The sequence below is a fragment of the Drosophila albomicans genome, chromosome 3 (genome assembly GCF_009650485.2).
Source record: "Drosophila albomicans strain 15112-1751.03 chromosome 3, ASM965048v2, whole genome shotgun sequence".
Classification (NCBI taxonomy): domain Eukaryota; kingdom Metazoa; phylum Arthropoda; class Insecta; order Diptera; family Drosophilidae; genus Drosophila; species Drosophila albomicans.
In genome coordinates, this window is record NC_047629.2 from 37,393,817 (window position 1) to 37,413,673 (window position 19,857).

A 19,857-nucleotide genomic window follows, 5' to 3' on the forward strand; every position below is an offset into this window, starting at 1 on the left:
AGTCACGGTTAAACATTATTCCACCAGCTTCCAAATTGTGCTTGGGCTATGTGAGCCGAGAGCTGAGGAATGCATACTGTTTGACGATCCGACTGTCCGACTGTCTGACTGTCTGTTTGATTGTGCAACTCTCGAAGTTTTACAAGTCAGCGAGAGCTTTATAAAGAAGTTCCGCACAACTTGAAGTCATTCACAACATTCAAACGCAATGTGAGCTAATCCCAATCACCAGAAAACTTTGTTTTTATTATCCGAGTAGTCGCAGAGTATCATATTTTTTACTAACATTATTTAAAATGTATCAAAGTAATGACGGTTTTGGAAAATATGATAATTGATATGTACGTAAAATCAAATTTCTTAAATAAAATGCTTTCACAAACATATTTTTTTACATATTTGAACGTTTTACTATTTATATTATATTTATTATTATAGATATTACATATTTTACAGTTTTTAAATGTTTTCTTCAATTTATTTGATTTAACATTAATTTTCATTTTTATGTTTATTTTGAGGAAAGGGTTTTATAAGAGTTTAATATCAACTTTTTTTAAATATTGATTAAATATACGAATAAATCATTAATTTAATGTAGACAAATATATCCATTTTAAGTAAAGCATGAAATATTACTTTCTCTTTTCAATTAAAACTATTTTGTCTCTTCAAATAAATGAGAAGTATAAAGAAAATTGAGATCACAATAATAAGTATGTTCATAGCAATATAAATTTGAATTTAGAAAACCTCAAAAATGATTGAAAATTTGTTTAATATACATAAATTAAATAATAATTTACATTCGAGTATATTGAATTTAGTTAAGCTAATAGTCTATTTGACATAGCAGTGTATTTAGTTGGCTTTAATTGAAATGAAACGTAGATATGTCAATTTAGGATAATTATTTGCAGATGTGAACAAATAATCAGTGACTACTCGTATCAGCCTGAGTACGAATAGAGTTATATAACCACTGCTATAATCACTACTATTTCGGGGGCGTATGGATAATATAATTAAGCCAACACGAACTAAAATGCGACCTCTATGCGATCATCATCATCATCATAAACGTTGTCATCATCAGCGTACTCAGCATAATCATCATCGATTTTGTGTTACCGTAACGAAATGCTGCAAATTATTGTTTACAGGCGCCATAAAGATTAGCCAGGTCATATATTGAAGTGGCCATATCGAGGAAGCAAAAGCAAAAAAAAAATGAGGGAGAGTGATAGCAATCAGCGCATGCAAGCGGCAATTCAATTAGCCTTGGCAACAGACTGTCCAAAACGCTGGCCTGGTTTGTCAATGCAAGAAAGGAAAACCCGTGCCGAGGTAAAAAATAAACGATGACAACATCACAATGTCAACCGGCGGCAAATCTAATGAAATCAAATTGACAATGCTAAACAGTGGAAAATGTCAAAGGACACAGAAACAGAAACAGGATCGGGCGGAAGCTAAATGTTTGGGTACTAGAAACAAATTTAATAAAATATCTAAAAAAAAAGGGGTAGGGCACATGCATTGTATACGAGTGTACGAGAGTGTGTGTGGATGAGTGGTTATTGTGGGCAAAGTAATATTGAATAACCACAACAGAGGCAACAAACAAGAGCACGCTCGACAGCCCGAGGATAAATAGTTTTTGTGTGGCACTTCAATTATCATTTGAGCATGATAAGCGCTAAAGAGGCATAAAGAACAAGTAAACTGCCAGCCAGCCATCCAGTAGTCAGCCTCAACTTTGAGTACGAGTTATAAAAAAATAGAAAAAGGAAAAGAAGCCACACGAGACGGCATCTTGAGTCTGGCCTAAGGAGACAGAGAGAGTGAGACCACCTTGTGGCGTTCTGTGTGTGAAATCAAGCAGCAAACAGAGCAAAGAGTAGGAGAAGAGGGATGGTAAGGGAGCATAGGGGTCATTAGTTGAGTTGCGAGTGTATTCATACATGCACATTGATTCACAATGATGCCCAGTCAAGTAGAAGCGTCTTGCGGTCCAACTCGGGGCGGGTGGTGTCATTGCTTTTGTTTGTTTTTTCGCCAGCTCCTAGAACACATTCAACTCCTTTACCTTAGCTATTTTTATAGAAGACATCTTGGCAACAATAACAACACGATATGCAGCTGCAGTTGCAGTTGTCAACGGGTCACAGCGCCTGCTTCTGGCGACCCAAAAACTGGTCACTGAAGTTGTGTAAACATAATAAAGAGAGAGGAGCTCGAGTTCGAGTTGAGCTCACCCGCTATGAATATGAGCAGCATTCGAGTGCTGAAGTGGGCTAATTTGACGAGCCCCTGCGTGGCATGCCCCGAGAGCAACCCCCAAGTTGCAGTCGCAGTCGCAGTGGCAGTCGCAGTGGCAGTCGCAGTCCAAAACAAAAGTGTTAAAGGATTTATGCGCGTAATTTTGCAGATGTTTAGATTTCAGTGAAAGAGATTCTCTCTCTTGGCTGCCAAATTGGTTTGCTGCCCGGTGTGCGGACTTGTGTCAACATGCCGACTCTCCAACTCCAACTCCGACTCTGATTCCCATCCAGTTGCATTGATGGACATACAGACACGCTGTCTGCACGAGGAAGGGAGGCGGAAGATTTGAGTGTATGTGTGTGTATCTGTGTGAAGTGCCACAGCGTGTGCACCAAAATTTACTTCTCTCTGCCTCTCCCTCTCTGTCTATCTCTCGCTGTGTCTCTCGCTCTCTCTGTGAATGTTATGAATAATATGTTCTGTTTGTTTAATGTCAGCTTTTGGACTTGCACTTCTACACGTAGAAAAACAACTAATTGAATTGAGTTGAGATGACAAAACTTAACACAATAGTAAGGATATTTTGATTAAATTTACTGTTAAATAGTTATATTCTAATTACAAATTATCTAAAAATCTAATTCAGTTCATCTTGCATTAAAACACTTAGTATTCATTTTATATTTTGAATTAGAATTCAGCGAATTACATAGAATTTTAAATATATTTTTTCTTCATTATTATCACTTATAGTTAAATTTGTAATATTTAATATTTTATTTTAACTTTTTGTGTAATTTTCTCCGTAAAAATTGATCAAACCGAATTAAATTTCATATTAAATTAGTTTATAATAATATAATATTTCATTGTTAAAATAAACTAAAACCTCCGAAGAATTATCAGATGGAATATACTTCTTTATGCAATTTCGACTTAAATAAAATGTACTACAAATTCTTTGGATTTTTTTTCGGCTTTACATTTGAAATCCAAATCTTTTAATTTCTCGCTGTGTATTTCAATTTTGATTATGACTTTGACTTTGACGCTGTTTATTCAACTTGTCCAGTTTGTTTGTCTGGTCGAATGCCAATGCAGCTTTAGCTCGTAGCTCGTCTTTTGTTTATAATTAAGTTAATGCAAAATGCGGCAAATGTTTATGCACATCTCGAGCATTAATTGCAATATTCGAACACTTCTTAGATCGTGTGAACAATTTATTTCACAACGAACTCTTCTCTCAATCTGTATCTCCATCTCGATAGCTGCAACTGCAGATGTATCTGTAGCTTTGCATCTGTATCTGTATTTGTATCTGTCCCCCGTGAGTGTCAGTTTGAAAATGATACTTTGGAGTTTTTGGCAAAGCGACAGCGTCAAACACAAACACAAATACAAATGCAAACACAACACAAACCAATACGAATACAAATACGACTGCGAAATACAAATATTGGCAATACGCTGAGACCAAAATCAAATAGTTTGCAGTGCTCTGGCAGCTAGCCCAATATTCATTTGGCGTCCAGCGAAGCGGCAATAAATCGTCAGTAGAGTTCTTCCCCTCTCTCTCTCTCTCTCTTTCACTCCTTTTCTGACTCCTTTTTCTACTATTCCAGAGGGGAGGGGGAGAAGGAGAATTCGACTGGCAATTCATATGCGGCGCTTTGAGCCGAGATCCGCATAAACCATAAACGCATAAAAATAATTTTCAAACGGTCGCGCGTGTTGAGTATCGATGGATGGCCTCTCAAATTGTTCGCGTTCTGCTTTTGGCTTTTGGCTGTTTGGCTTCATCCGCTGTTTGACTATTTTTCATTTCGCTAGCCATTCGACTGCTCATATTTTCTTTTCGCTTGCCAGCACATTTTCCAATTTCATTTGAGCTGCGGATACGGAATGTGAGCGCGGCTCACCCGCTATCGAGGGAGGGAGGCCGCATTCATCATTGCCATAGGAAAAGAGAGAGAGACAGAGAAAGAATGAGTAGGGGGATAGGCCAACATCCTGGGCAGCCAGGCGCAGTCATCATCATCATCATCGTCATCGTCATAGTCATCGTCAACGCAGCAGCGTCATGGACAGCAGTCGCTTTTGGCCGCCGTTTGAAAAAGCAACATTTTGGCCATATTTTTTCTTGCTTTCAATTTGGCGCTGTGCGGAGCTTTGGTCATTTTTCATAGGGCTTTTGATGCGTAACCCGCCAATTCTCGTGGAACGCCAAACTTCCCTCGCCCCCAAATCCGCCCCCATTTTGTTTGTTAGTCCAAAACGCATAAAACGCATTGAAGTTGGCATCGACATCGCCATCGCCATCGGCATCGGCTTCAGCGAGCTGGCCTTTGAGCGATTTGAAGTCAAGTGTAAAAACCGTTTTTGGCTAACAAAAAAACAGTATTGCAAAAAGAAAGAAATAAACACACAGAACGCTGTAAGCCAAGTGTTTTTAAGTTTAATTTGAAAAATATTTGAATTTTGCTCATTTCTTGCTTCACTGGCCCGCTGCCATCTCCTGCCCATTCTGCTCTAGTCTTGGTGGGAACCTTTGCGCCCCGTCAACAACAATGACAGCTATCGGCCAGTTAGTGGGAAAATCTATTTGAAAACGATTCAAATACTCACTATTTATCTGTGCAAAATAATTCATAGTCCACAAGGGGCAAACATCAAATACTCTGTCTCTCTCAACAGACATCCCTATTTGCAACTCAAGTCAAACAACCCTCGGCATTCATTCCACGCACTCAGCTCGCAGCTCTCGTCTCCAATCAGCCGCACAATCTTTGATTTTCTGACGGATGACGACGACGACGACGATGATGTTGAGGACGATCTCTTTGCCCATGGCTTGGCCGAAAATGTTTCAATATTTACCCAAATTGCGCGTGGACCGCACAAATCGCAATTCAGACCGTACTTCAATATGGCCAATATGCAACCCTAAGCATTGTTATCGTCTCTCCATGTGTGTGACCTAAGTGTGTCTCTTTGTGTGTATGTGTGTGTATAAGTGTTTGTTCCCTTGGGTACAATTCTGAGGCATGTATTGGGTTTATTTAAATTCTGTAATCGGTTTGTCGACTTGATAACAATATAATCATATCTATTGAATGTCCACACATAAGTATGAGTATATGCGTATTAGTTGTCTTGGTATGCGAGGGTCTCTTGTACGCATTGAAAAGCTTAGAGCCAAAAGGTTAAGACTGCAAAAGTTGAAGAGGAAGTTAAGGGAAAGAAATTAAACGAAAAGTCAATAGCCTAAGCTTAGCTTAGGGAAATGTGATGATTAACTTAATAATTAATATTTATTTAAAAAATCTTAAAATAAGTGAAGCAGAATATTTTCAACTAAAGCATAAAGATTAATGAAAAGTTCAAATAATTTAAATACTATGAAATTATTGAAAATAATTTGTTACAGTTTGTTACTACTATAACTTTTTACTTAAAAAACTTCGTAACTTAATATTGAATATTATTGCAATTTTGGAAGATTCTCTTATAACAGTAAAGATAAAGACTATTATTAAACCACTGCTATTTCAAAGAACACAACTGTATATTTTATAAAAATCAAAAGTATTCATATGCATGGAAACTTAGCTTTACTTTAAATATTATGTAAGGAAACATTGAATAGTATGTTTTGAATCTATTAGGCAAAACATCAATTCGATTTTATGCGCTGACCAAGCAGTATAAATAAATATTCGAAAATACGACTGCAAGTACGAGTAACAGTAAAAGAATATTTATTTTTGGCTGACCAGTGAATGGACAGCAAGAGAAGCTATAAAACCAGAGCCAGCTTGGGGTCACCCCAGTAAAGCAGAACATCATAAAAATGCTGAGAAAAAAGAGTGTATAAAAAATTCGCAAGTAAATATGTATTGATGGGGATACCCAGCGAACCAAACATTAAAATAAAAATGACAAAATCTATCAGTTTGTGCTACCAAAATGTCAGCACAAGATATATTTGTAAGTTATATGTATATTAGCGATAACTTTAGTGATGCAAAAAATGTTAGGATGACATTTTTAACAAATGGAGAACCCAGTTGCTTAATGTGGCATAAAATTAAAATTTTAAAATGTTATTCCAGATGAAGTGTTATTTTGTGACAGTCTCCGAGTAAAGCTATCTGAAACTTCTCTGCGATATATTCGCTATAGATTTTATCTTTGGATGGCAAGGTATATCGAGTCCTGTTTATATATTTCAGTTTGATCAACTTTTGTTCGATACTGTCGCTAAAACTTCTCTCTTTGGTTTACTGGGTATATGTAGTCGCATTTGTATATAGTATATATATTGCCGTATTTTTTAGCAGTAGTTTTGTGCTTGCAGTTGTTGTTTTTATAGCCTATAGCTGGCGACAAAGCAACAGCGACAATAACAAGAACAACAAGTAACCAATATACAAGCACACACACACTACCACTACAATTTGTGTGGAGAGTGCTGAAAGAGAGGAAGAGAGAGAGAAGGAGGAAGAGGGAGAGGGAGAGGGGTTATCTCATACATATTCCGTTTACGTAGCCCGTTCGTTTAACTGTTGTTTTTATGCGCTGCAGACAAATATTTGCTTTCCGACAATAGTCATAAATACCAAAAGCTACATGCTCGGCATACTTAGAAATACACACACATACAAGCACACACACACACACATACTCGTACACTCACACTCACGTACACATTGGGGCCAGGGCAAATAGAAATCGGGCAAAAGCAAATAGCGCACAGGATATGGTTTTTGGCAGCAGCAGCAACAGCAGTTGGACTAGTCGGAGCAGCAGGAGCTGGAGCAGTTATCCTGGCCAGCATAGTGCCAAAAAGCGAGACAAAAGAATCTGGCAACTGGCACTGGTCCATTCGATGGGGCCAGTCGAGACCAGCGAGCCAACAAAATGGTTGCGCAAAAAGCGTCAGCAGTCGCCGAAAAATATTAGAAAAAATCTTCCAACCAAAATGTGACCAATACACACACACACACTTATTCACAAAAAATATATATATGAATGTGTGCGAAGTATACGCTCATGGTCATCGAGATAAGTCCACAACACAGTGAAGGCAGCAGTTATACTACATTATTTCAAATATCTAAGAGAAAAATGTTTAATCTTGACAAGTTAAAATTGTTGGACATATAACTTAAGTTAATCGAATTCGAAGTGTTAACTACAATACAGAGTTTTGATTTACAAAATGTAATTTAATTTATCTTGAGAAATTTATAATATATTTTTTAAAATGGTTTGGGTAATAATAAAAATTTAGTATTTATAAAGTTTGTACACAAATATTTTTGTTATTTAATTTCACTTCTAAGCATTAATTTAAAATTATTTAAATAACATAACAAAGAATGTTCGGGAATTCCTGATGAAAACAGACACGGTTGACAAATAGGGTACATATATATTCTTTAAGTATGTATGTATAATGCGATTCATAGTAAAATTATAAATTAATATACACAATTGTGCATCTAAAAAAATATTTTTGTAATATTTCGGCTTATTTAAGTAAAATAAATATATTGAATTAATTATATTAATTATATTAATTATATTAATTATATTAATTAAATGCACGTAATAAAATAATAATAAATAAAAAAATAATTATTAATAAACTTAATATTTTAGCTATGAGTGTAAATATAGAAATGGCCGCAAGGGTCATGCCAAACCATTTAACGAAATGGCGACCAACAACTGTGGCCATCACACATACACACACACACACATGCTCACTCACATGCACTAAAATACACACTCATACTTATGTAAGTCAGGCTGTGTGTGATTGCAAGTTCTTGAAGTAGCCAACGCGATGATGGTGGCAACTTCAAAGCCATGGCGAAAACTTTTGACTCGCGAATGAGCAAATGAGAGGCTGAGAAATCACGGACAGAAGGGAAACGGCAAATGGGAAACAAGACGAGAGGAGGTGAGGCGAGAGGATGAAACTGGTCGCCAACGCAAAAGCAAAAGCTTATCCATGTGAAAAATCTATGGCGCGTGTGCGATGCACGCGTTCGAGCTGGACTTGCCCAGCGATGTTGATGTTGGCTTTCTGGGCTGGGCTGTGCTCTGGCTGCCCCTTAACGCATTACACCTTCCTGGAGACGAGCCAATAGGCAAACAAACAAACAAATAAACACATAGGACGAAGCTCACGTGCCGCAACGAGGATTATCCGCGCATCACAATCAAAACAACAACAGCAACAACCAAAGCAACCTCAACTAGCAAACTACCCGCCAGTGAGGAAAACATCCCATTCCCGTTCCCATTACGACGACGACCTGTTTGATTTGCTGGCACACCCGGTCCATTGTGTTCGCTTTTTTGCGATGCTAATCTATGCGAAAATGTTACAAAATGTTTAACAATTAAGTTGCGCCACGCGCTGCCACGTTTCGAGTGTGAGAGTGCGAATGCGAGTGCGCCTCGGGCGTTTTTTATATGTTCGTATTATTGACAGATATCGCTTACAGATAAGTTTCATCGCCACTCGTCGAGCCAATTGAGCGTGCGCGCACCACTTGACAAAAGATGTTGAGGATAAAGCATACATAATGCCGATTGTAGATCAGCTAAGAGCGAGCTAATTTGCTTGAGAACAAGTGCAAGTCTGCAAAAGCGAAACTTCTAATTGTCACTCTACATTCTGTTGTGTTGTCTGACAGTCTGTGTTTTGTGCCGTGTTGGACACACGTTCCATTGTAAACCGCAGGAAATGCAAGCATCAAAAGGCAGAAGCTGGAGCAGCAGCATAACATGTCGCTGATAGGACAACTTGGCGTATGCCGAATGTACGAGGCACTTATTAAAAAAAAAGCGAGAAGATAGGAAGGCAGAGAAAAAGCGGAAGGAAAACGAGTACACAATATGCAACAGAAGCAAGAACTGGAGCTGCAACAACTGGCCAAAGTGACTAACAGAAGGCGAGAGCTGGTTTGATGGGGCAGGACGAGCACAAGGAAACGATGAAACGATGAAAACGGCAACGACAACAGCAATGACAATAGCAACAACAAGCAGCAACAACAACGACAACGACGACGACAAACTGCGGGAAGTTTGCACAAGGACATTGCAGCACTCACCACATGCATGCACACAAGGATATGAAAGTACAGCATACAGACTGACAACCACACATAGCAAACACACACACACACATAGAGACGGGGACAATAACGACGACAACCAAAAAGAGAGAGCACAAAAAGCGACAACAACAATGACTACGACGACATCGAGAACAGTTTGACAGTGACGCAAAACAGCTAAACGGACACTTACTCGTCTCTCTGTATGTGTGTGTGTGAACGTGTTGCAGGACGACCAATTGAAGAGCCACATATGAAACGCACGCATGAAACGGAAAACTGGAAAACAGGAAAAGAAACAGCAAACTGCAAAAGGGAGCAGCACAGAGTGCGTGCGTCCAATGTCAATGAGGCTGGTCACTTTTTGGCGCCCCTGCCGGCTGACCCCAGCCACCACATTCACTCCCCGTATCCTCCTCCACTCGCCTCCAGCTATCGAACGTGTGCTTCACTGCATCCAATGACAAACCAAATATGTTTCGTGGTTTTTACGCTCTGCTGCTGCACAGCTCTCTCTCTCCCTTTGGATGCCCCGTTGTCGCTCTGCTTCAGCACTCGAAATCAATCAGCATCCATGACGATGTCCAGGTCCACATCCACATGTCCATATCCATGTCCATTTGCCAGCGATGGTCTGCTGGTCTGGAGAATCATTCAGTCAATGTAAATGTAAATTTGCGCCTCGTTGCATGCAACTCGTCTCCTGTGCTCTCTCTCTGTGTTTTTGTGCGTTGGTGACTTCTGTAATGAAGTTGAAGTGCATGTTGCATGTTGTACTCTCAATGTTGTATGCTGCTTCCTCGTTGCATGTTGTTGCATATGTCCCGCAGTCTGTGCTCTGTGTGTCTTTTATGTCGGCCTTTTTTGTTGACCTTTCAACGTAACAGCGTTTGACTCAGGACACAGTTTACGGCATGCCACCAACTGCATGCAGCAACACTAAGTGCTATAAAGTCAATTATCAACGCAATGGCAGCAGCATAAAGCAGACAAGCAAGGCGACGACTGTAATTGCCAACTGAAAAGTGCAACATATTGGCTGAGTTGTAACTTTTGTTGTAACGACATTTTGAACTCTCTGGCTGACGAAAGAGGAGTTTATCAGAGGTGTAGCAGTGGTTACTTAAAGGGGAGAGACTTTAAATAGTGTATGAAGTACTGATAGACCTCTACAATTGATGTATTTAAATTAAGTGAACACCATAATCTAAAATGAAAAACAATTTGCCATCAAACTCCATTGGCAATTCTTTTGTTGCAATAAATGGATAAAATATATATGCCAAATTATATCAAATATAAAAATAATTAACTTTTTAAAAAAATCAAATTAATATTTAGCATATTGTATGTATGTTCGTATATATGAAATTGTATAAACAACGTTAACTCCATTTGTTTAATATAGTGAGCTCAATTTGTATGAAATTGAAATTTCCATATTTCATATTTTATTATTACCTCCAAGCAAAAATCAAGAATGAGTACATTAAACCTTAGTCAAATTTCTTGGAAAATTTTGTATTTAATGGTTATGATCTTGTAGCTTGTTAATTCATTTCTGTTGTGTAGTTTTGTCTTCTAGTTAACAACTGTCTTTTTTTTTAGAAACAAAATATTTCTTAGAATATGCAAGTTGGCTCAACTTTAAATACATATTATTTTCGATCTTTCTTATTTAGGTTTCACCCCCAATTGAACAGCAATAATGGGAGAACATCTTTTGGGACAACTTCGTATTTAAGACATATATTTTTAAATAGTTTGCTTATATATATTTTCATTTAATATGTTGAATTTTTGTCTAGTTTTATATTCTAATCTTACTAAATAAAGTACTCACTACTTGCATGCACCTGCAACACCTTGTCATAGTTACACTCTGACGCAACTTCTTTATGTTAGTCGAATGCAGAATGAAATGTAACGAGACTCATTAAAATTCATAGAAGAAGTGCTAGATGCTGAGGAAACTCATTCGGAAACTTATGTACGAGTAAGCCAATTAAAGCACAGCCTTTGGCGCCTCACAAAGTCGTTTTGGAGAGGCGAGAGGCATGAGACTGCTCAAAGGCGGTAACATAAACAAAGTAGATGTCTTGGCTCGACGCAAAATAAACATAAATAACAGCTAACTGAAAGCAGAAAACTAGCAAAGGGGTTGTCTCGAAGTGAGAGAGAGAGAAAGAGAGAAAGGCTGAGAGAAAAACAGAGAGTTACAGAAGGTGCGAGTTGAGCAGGATCAAAGGTTTGGTGCGCACACCACGACATCCTAATGATGATGTCATGAATAAATTAGTTGACTTTCGAAGTCTTTGCCAAGCCCGATGAAAACTACACGTGCCTTAAGCCCAAAACTGACTGAGGAAAGTGGCAACTGGGCGTTGCCAAAGGAGCAACGCCCACTGGGCGACGAGTTTATGGCCGCGCGCTTGCTTAATGACAAAAATTAAGTGAACCGCAAAAAGTGGCATTGCGGTTAGTGAAGCCAAATGTGACAAGAAACTGTGATGGAGGTAATGGGGCGTGGCAAGACGATGAAGCTACACAACCAGCGACAACCACAAAAAGCTCACAAAAAAAAAATATGTCGCACACGTGTGAAAAGTGCGCAACATTTCACATTGAAATTAAGTTGCAAATTATGCAAATGGCTTATGCGGCTCACTCACTGGCCTTGTGGCAAGTAGCAGAGGCAGCTACAGCAGTGGCAACTCAGAGACGTGCGCACGTGCAGCAAACTTCTTGTTGCAGGTGGCCCAGCCACGCCCAGTTTGAACGCCCCTTGTCAGGGACGTGAAATTAATTAGTTGCGCCTATTTCAGCGATCGATCATTCAATTTTCAGCGCCATAAAATCTCTCAGCACACGACTTCGACCACTTGTCCACTTCGCTGTGCTTGTTGCAACATCATGACGGCTTCCTTCCACTTCCACTTTGTTACACTTCGTCCTTGCTGGAGCATCCCCCGAGGCAGCACCACAATCTGTCACATACTCCTGCTCCTGCAATTGTCCTTGTTTTGTCGCATGCAAGATTACGCATTGTTTTCTTTTTTTTGGGTTCGTTCGATGAGGGGAGGGAAGTGGTAGCTTTCCAGGGGGTTGTTTTTTGGCTTGGCCGCAAATTGTTGTATATGAAATAATCTGAAATATTTGTGCCCGCAATGAAATTAGCCAAATTAACACCTTGGCCTTGGCCAAAAAGGCTTAGCCTAAATAATTGAAATATTTTTTGTTATATTAAAAACGGACCAAAAATAACCGACGACCAGCTGGATGGAAAAAAGCGTGGGTTTTCGAGTGTCCTTTTCTGGCCATGCTACATTCACCCATTCACTCAATTAGGCGGCCTTTTAGCAAGCCAGACCAATGGTCAGACATCGAGACAGCCAGACGAGCCGCAGTCCATTTGGGGCCAAATGCTTTAAGCCATTTTAACAATTTCCATTAACAAATATGCACAAATTGCCTTTTGGCGGTTTTACAAATAAATTGTACAAAAAATATTTGACAAAAATATGTATATATATATTCGCAAACGCGTTCGAGTACAAGAGAAACACAAACACACACCCAAGCACACGCACACACACAGTAGTTAAAAAAGCTGGCGCAAACAAAATGCGTATTTAAGCCATTTTTTTGTTCGACCGAAAATGCATGAAATATTTTTGTAAATTATTTTTATGCACTTCATTAAATATTTAAACAATTTGAGCGCCAGGGGCCACAACAGCAGCAACAGCAACAACAGCAACAACAGCATCAACAGCATCAACAGCATCAACAGTCCGACGTACTTTAATCAACCGTAAAATGTTGACCTTTTTTGGTCGTACTACGGCTCGGTTTTGTTGTCGGGCTCCGCAACATGCTGTCGGAAATTTCCTGCTTCTCCTCCTCCTCCTTCCGCGCATGTGGTGGGCCTAATGGCTCCCAAACCCCGAGCTCCCAACTCCCACCGATTGTGCAACTATTAGCCAAAAACCAAAGTTGTAGCTATTGAGTTTCAGTTTGAGACCAAGTCGAAGGAGTCGAGGTGGAAGTCAGAAGGGATGTCGGCCATTCTGCATTTACATAATTTATGTGGCTGGCAACGGTTTGGACCCACCTCCTTTTTGACGCTAGTGCTAGTGGGACAAAATTGCAGCCAATTTCATTTTCTGTGTGGTGCTTTTCCACATTTCATTTTATGACATCGTGTGACATTGTCGACTGCTGCTCCAACTGTTCCAATTGCTCCAACTGCTGTTCATAATTTCCAGCGTGTGACATTGAGATTTGACGCTGATGCTGATGCTACTGAAGCCAACGACGCTTGACGCCTGACGCTGTTGACAGCCAACTGAACTGAGTTCAACTGAAAAACATTACAACCTGACATTCGAGAGATGGACAGCTAAAATATACAGATGCAGACATGTGTAATTTTATTGAATATTTGTATACCACATTAAATATTTTATAATTAAAATACATAATAACCTGAGTTGGAACTTTGCAGAATTCAATTTGTACACAAGGCAAAAGAAGTGACTCTTATTTAATTATTATTATTAAACTTTAAATTAAATGTTATTAAAAACTTAAAATGTATTCTATTGCTATCGTAGTTTGCAAAATATATTACTCTAAATATAAATATTCCACATTATAATATTTTAGCCATGTCTTGGCTATTAACATACTACAACATATTATTTTCGTCATTTATTGCAGTTAAAATTTATGTAATTGGTTTTTAATAAGGCTGACTAAACTATTATTGTCACTCATCGTATTGTTAGACTAAAACACCATTTGCATAATTACCTTTTTATACGCTAGATTGAATGTAATAAAATATGTAAAAGATACTAATAACAAAGATTTAAATTTAAAAATATGATTCAACACTCCCACCAAATTACTCTTAAAAGTTCATGCTGTCTTGTCCATAATCTTTATTGAACATCAAAAATAGAGCAATAATTTATGGAAATAAAAATCAATCACTTTGGCACATTGATCCACTGGGGATGATTTTCTCGCAAAAGTTCAGCAACTCATCTGGCATTTATTTATGTATAATGCATAAATAATATCATATTGAATGCGTTATTTATGCATTTATGCGCAAAACCAAAAATTCATACACACATTTGTTGTGCAAATTTTCCAACAGAGCGACAGAGATGTTTCTCACGCCTTTCGCCCTGTCGCCCTCCTCCCGAATTCAATGTTAGTTTCTGGCCTCTGCCAATAAATTCACATCAAAGGTCTTTATTTGTGTTTGCTTAGCAGCGAAAGCCAAAAAGGATGCGTACATCTACAATATATATTTGTGTGTGTGTGTGTATGCGTATATATATATAGCACACAGCAGCAGTCTATTCACTCCCACTCTGCATCCTCTGCCACAGGCTGGGCCCTGTGCAAATATCATTTTCATTTCAATTGAGCAACTCGGGCTCTAGCTCGAGCTCGAGCCTGTGGACGCTAACCTACGACACGCGTGTCATCAGCTAATCCTGCTGCTGCCGCTAAATGATTTTCTAGTTGCCACGCAGCCCACAAGGACACACAGATAGAGATAGAGAGACTACAATGTCTGGGGCAGAGAGCGCACGTGTCAACTGTGCCAACGGGGTTCGGCACGGGGTGGATTGAATAGCCGAATGGCATCTTGCATTGCAATGAACTCGGCACTTGAGCCAGCAGGCTGACAAAATAACTCCTGGCATTAGCCGAGTGACCGCCAATGGATTTTTAAATACTCGGCACACGCTCGATAGAGATGGAGATGGAGGCTGCTATTGCCTGCGAAATTAAACGCTTTGACGCTCGATGTTCGGTGCTCGGCGCCCATTGCCAAATAAATAACTCAATTGTTTTGTTGACATTTTATTTGACACGTGACTTGGGCTGGTTAAATACAGGCGCAATACACCCCACATCGCCAAAGTCCAGGTTGAGCCTCACTTTAATGCTTTGTTCTTTTTGCGGTTCATGTGGCCGCCGTGTCGCATCGCAGAGCAGCGCAGCGCCAACAGGCAATTAATCTGAAAGGTGTCCATTAAGGCGCACACGCGCTGCGAGCCCATAAAAGATAGACGGGCCACTGGATGGATGAATGAATGGATGAATGGATGCTGCGTAGCGTGAAGGGCGGTCTTCTAATGCTTGTAATAGTGTCAATTTGCTATTTATGGCCATCCATTCGCCTGCCAAGCCAGTGATTTGTGCCACGACAAAGCGAAGCTCTTTTCACTGATAAAAAGTATAGCATACTTACGAGGGCAGCTTCAAGTTTAAGCAACTTTATTTCATCTTTAGCATATTCAAGTGCGTTTCGCGTTTATATTTATTTAAACTTTACTGGCAGCGAGTTTTTTAAGTGAATCGTGTAAATCGAAATGAGCAGATGCCGGCATCTAATGCAAATTTCCTCAGGAAACAAGCGAATGACACTCGACGTACGTAAGTAAGCAGGCATATATTATATTATGTGTGCTACGCGGTCTCGATAACGGAAATCAGTTGCATATACTTATGTTGTACATATATAAATATATGTGTGTAAACACACAGTAGTATATCGGAGACAAACACAAAACGTATGCGCTTCCAAGAAATAATAAAGGTTTAGTCGAGCGTGTTTGAATTCTAAAACAACTAAGCGACTATGAAATACTACTTAGCTGTATGTTTTGATCCAATTATTTTGTTTCATTTAGTTTTAATTTATAAACTATTTTAATATTGACTTTAGAATAGAAATATGCTATAAAAAAGGAAAAAGGAAATAATATTGATGAGAAAAATAAAAAAAGTTAAAGATGATGAAAATTACAAATTGCAGAAAGCATATGCCAATTTCGGAGTTTACAATTTATTTTTATTAAATATTATTAATATTATTGTTAGAGTTGTTGGAGTTGTTTTGAAACTAAACTATCTTTGAATAGTGCTAGCTTCAATATAATAAATCTGTTGGTCGTTTAATAGTTTACAAATTGGAACAGTTAAAGGAATTAGATAAGATGGAGTAAAAGAATGATCTCGGCTAAAAAGGATATACACAATCAGATCATTTTGCTTTAAAAATAACTCAGTTGTTTTTACAGGGTATACCTTAGCTTAGTTTTTATTATAGAGAAATGCTTTTGGATAGCTGAAACTGAAATACAATGCTTTTTATAACAATCACTCCGCGATAACATACTTTAAAGTGTATACCCATTGGGGATATTTGAATGTAGGGCATTGAAATGTGCATGACTTGTTTAGTTTGAACAACTTTTGTCCCGACGCAGAGCAAAGCAGTAACCGAGCGAACAGCCCGTTTGCCTATTTCAGAGCCACAGCCCGTTGTTTGTTTGCTGTTTGCCTGAGTTGTCCTGGTCTGGATGGGTTTTTGCGGAGGCGTGTGGTGTGGTGGGGCATGGAAGACTTTTGACTTTCTTTTAAAACAATTTAGCTTTGTATATGCCTCGTATATGGTGTGAGTGTGTTAGTGACTTTCCGTGTGTGTGTGAGTGTGTGTACGTTCATGTGGTTGCTGACACAAACCAAAATTTAAACAAAAGAAAAGCTCAAGCAGCTCAGCTCGAGTGCTCAGCATGAGACAAACCAACTGAGGCTGTTAGCTAACGGAAACCGCACTCACACACTCCTACGTATACCTCTACACTCACACACACTCATTCACATACACATGTATAGAGACTAGCTGCTAAGTGACTCTTGGCTTTTGTTATTCTGGCTCCGCCTGCCTTTGAAGCGGTGGCTGAAACGGCAGAAAAACTGAAGTATATTGTTAACAGGATATATAATACACAAAATAAAGTTTTCAGCCAAAGTTACACAAAAGTATTTCGCAAGTTGTGCGCCACATCTCCTTCTCTATATCTCTCTGCTCATCCTGCCTTACTGTCCCGCCCTGTGTTTGCCGTCCTACTTCCTGATGCCTGCATCACCTTTCACTTGCTTTGTGTGTTTGATTTTTGGTATTGTTTTACTTTTGTTGAAATAGAAATTAAATACAAAGGAAATGGCGCCCTTTTTTTGGTGCTGTTGTTTTTGTTTTTGTTTTGCCAAACAACGTCCATTTATGTGTGTATCTCCACTGAAGATTAAAGGAATTTCACAATGCGCATTTAAAGCCAAGCCAGACCGAAATTTTTTACTCACATCTTTAGATATTTCTTTCACATTCTAAAAGCATGTGTATGTTTATTGCAATTCGATATAACAAAAATGTTGCCAATTTGATTGCACATTTAGCTATTAAAGCTTAACAAATTAAAATAGCAAAATTGAGTGCTCCTTGTTTTTTTTTTAACTTGAGATACAATTTAAAGATATTATTTAAATAGTAGTCATTTTACTAATGGGTTTTAAGAATGAATGAATCTTAATATAAATTAAACGTTCTCAAGCCTTATATATAAGATTAAAACAAATAAAATATTATAAGAAAATATAATAATACGATTCTCTGATTTTTATTATTCACAAACATAAACATTAATAAAAACTAGACTGCCGAATTATAACAAAAAGTATTAAAATGATAATATACATTTAATGATTCTACACTGGTAAAATAACTTGATTTGACATTTAGCAAGACAAATTCTTTTGTAAACTAAATGCATTGCATACAAAAAGAATATTTAATTAGAGCTGGCCGATTAAATGGGGACAACTGTACTAATTACAGTTTACAATGATATTTAAATTAGTTGAGGTATTGAACTACTCAGTGCTGATAAATCATACATTACTTTTTTTACTACTAGAAAAACGTTAAAACATAATTAAACAATATAAAGTTGTATTCCATAACCTAAACAATATAAATTTGATCATCGATGTTTTTACAACATAGACAATGCGCATTTAATTGACTGCAAATTGCGTGAACATAGTTTCAAATAAAACGCGCATATAAAAGCACTTCATTAATTATGACTTTTGGCTTTTCGATATCAAAATAAAGCAATGGAATGAATAAAATTTAGTTGCATAAAGATTTCCAATTATTACTAAAATATAATTGAACAAAAGCGTATCCAACTCAATGGATGACAAATTGTGGACTGGTATTTAAGCTTGGTCCTGGCCACGCACTGTGGCAAGAAGTCGTTAACCAACAAATGGAAACCGAACTGCGGAAAGGACACACAATACAAAAAAGCACTCGTAAAGTAGAAATGTCATGGCAGGGGGAAGCAAAGGAAATGAGGAAGGGGGGAGCAGAGCTGTCAGTGGTGTTAGACGAGAAATGTAGCATTATAGTAAGGCAAAAATAAATGTTTTCAAATGTTTGACGCGTACTGACAACAAATAAGCACACGCAACACACACACAGACAAACACATACAGAAGGAGACACAGACTGCGAGTCCTTGACATGCGTACAATACAGTGAAAGATATGTGCAAGCGAACATACACCCGCACACACACATACATACGCATTTGTCTTGCTGTGTGCGTGCATTTAATGTCTGTAATTTACCGTTAAGTAGACAAGTATTAATGGTAAAATACCAACGGAATGCGTAGCGCTGCGCAACTTAACAAACATACAACAACGAGCAGAGTCACAGTCAGAGTCAGAGTCGGAGTCGGAGACGGAGACAAGACCAAGCCAAGGGCTCAAACAAAGGCGACCAAAGGCAGCCATCTCCATTGCCATCGTCATTCCCATCGTCATCGCCATTGCGAAGCATGGAAAAAAGCCAAGCTAAAAACAAAATGGCGACGACGAGAACATCAGTTTGACTTGACGTTGAAGTTACATGTTAACTGTGGCAGTGCCACCCCCACGTACACACTCATCCACACACACACACAAACATCAGCACACAGCCGCACACACATAGACACAAATAAGCAATTGTCAATGTGGCGCGCGCATGTTACCTCCCCAGCAGAGATGTCAAAAAAAAGAACACAGCAACAACAACACGAGCAGAAAAAAAATAAAGAACGGAAAAAGAAAACGCCAACAAATTCCAAAGAAAACTCAACTTTGGATTGTTGGCATTTTTGCTGTGTGCTTTGAATGCTGAAAGCGGAACGGAAGCAGTTCGGAAAGGGCGAAAATCCAAAGTAGAGAGCTAGGGGGGAAAGGAAGTTGAAGGAGGAGGGGCTGCTAACAAAACGAGCAGAAAAAATATTTGCGCGTTAAAATAGTAGATAAGGCGAAATGGTAAGAAAGCAGGAATGACAAAACAAACGCGCCATTTTCTTGACGTTCACCAATTTGACATTTTACGTGATTTTGAAGCAGCGGGGCAATGTGGCACCCGGTACACTCCCCCCTCCTCACTTTGCCGGGGCACCGCGGGCAATGTGACTTGCCATTTGCTGAAAATTACAAACTGCCAAACTGCTCTGCTCTGAGTCGATCTGCTTGCTTGCTGGCTACGCTTATGTAATTGAGTTCAAAAGCGGCCAGTCCA

At 38.6% G+C, this 19,857-nt stretch overlaps 1 protein-coding gene across 1 annotated transcript; it reads right to left on the reverse strand.

Moving 5' to 3' along the window:
- Positions 1-9,962: 9,962 nt before the first annotated feature.
- On the reverse strand, positions 9,963-18,978 carry LOC117566427 (uncharacterized; the record flags this gene model as incomplete). The annotated part of the gene is given in 2 exon segments (XM_052003577.1): positions 9,963-10,043; positions 18,772-18,978. Coding segments are annotated over 2 exon segments (288 nt in total), but the record flags the coding sequence as incomplete, so codon positions are not given.
- Between the last annotated feature and the right edge of the window lie 879 nt (positions 18,979-19,857).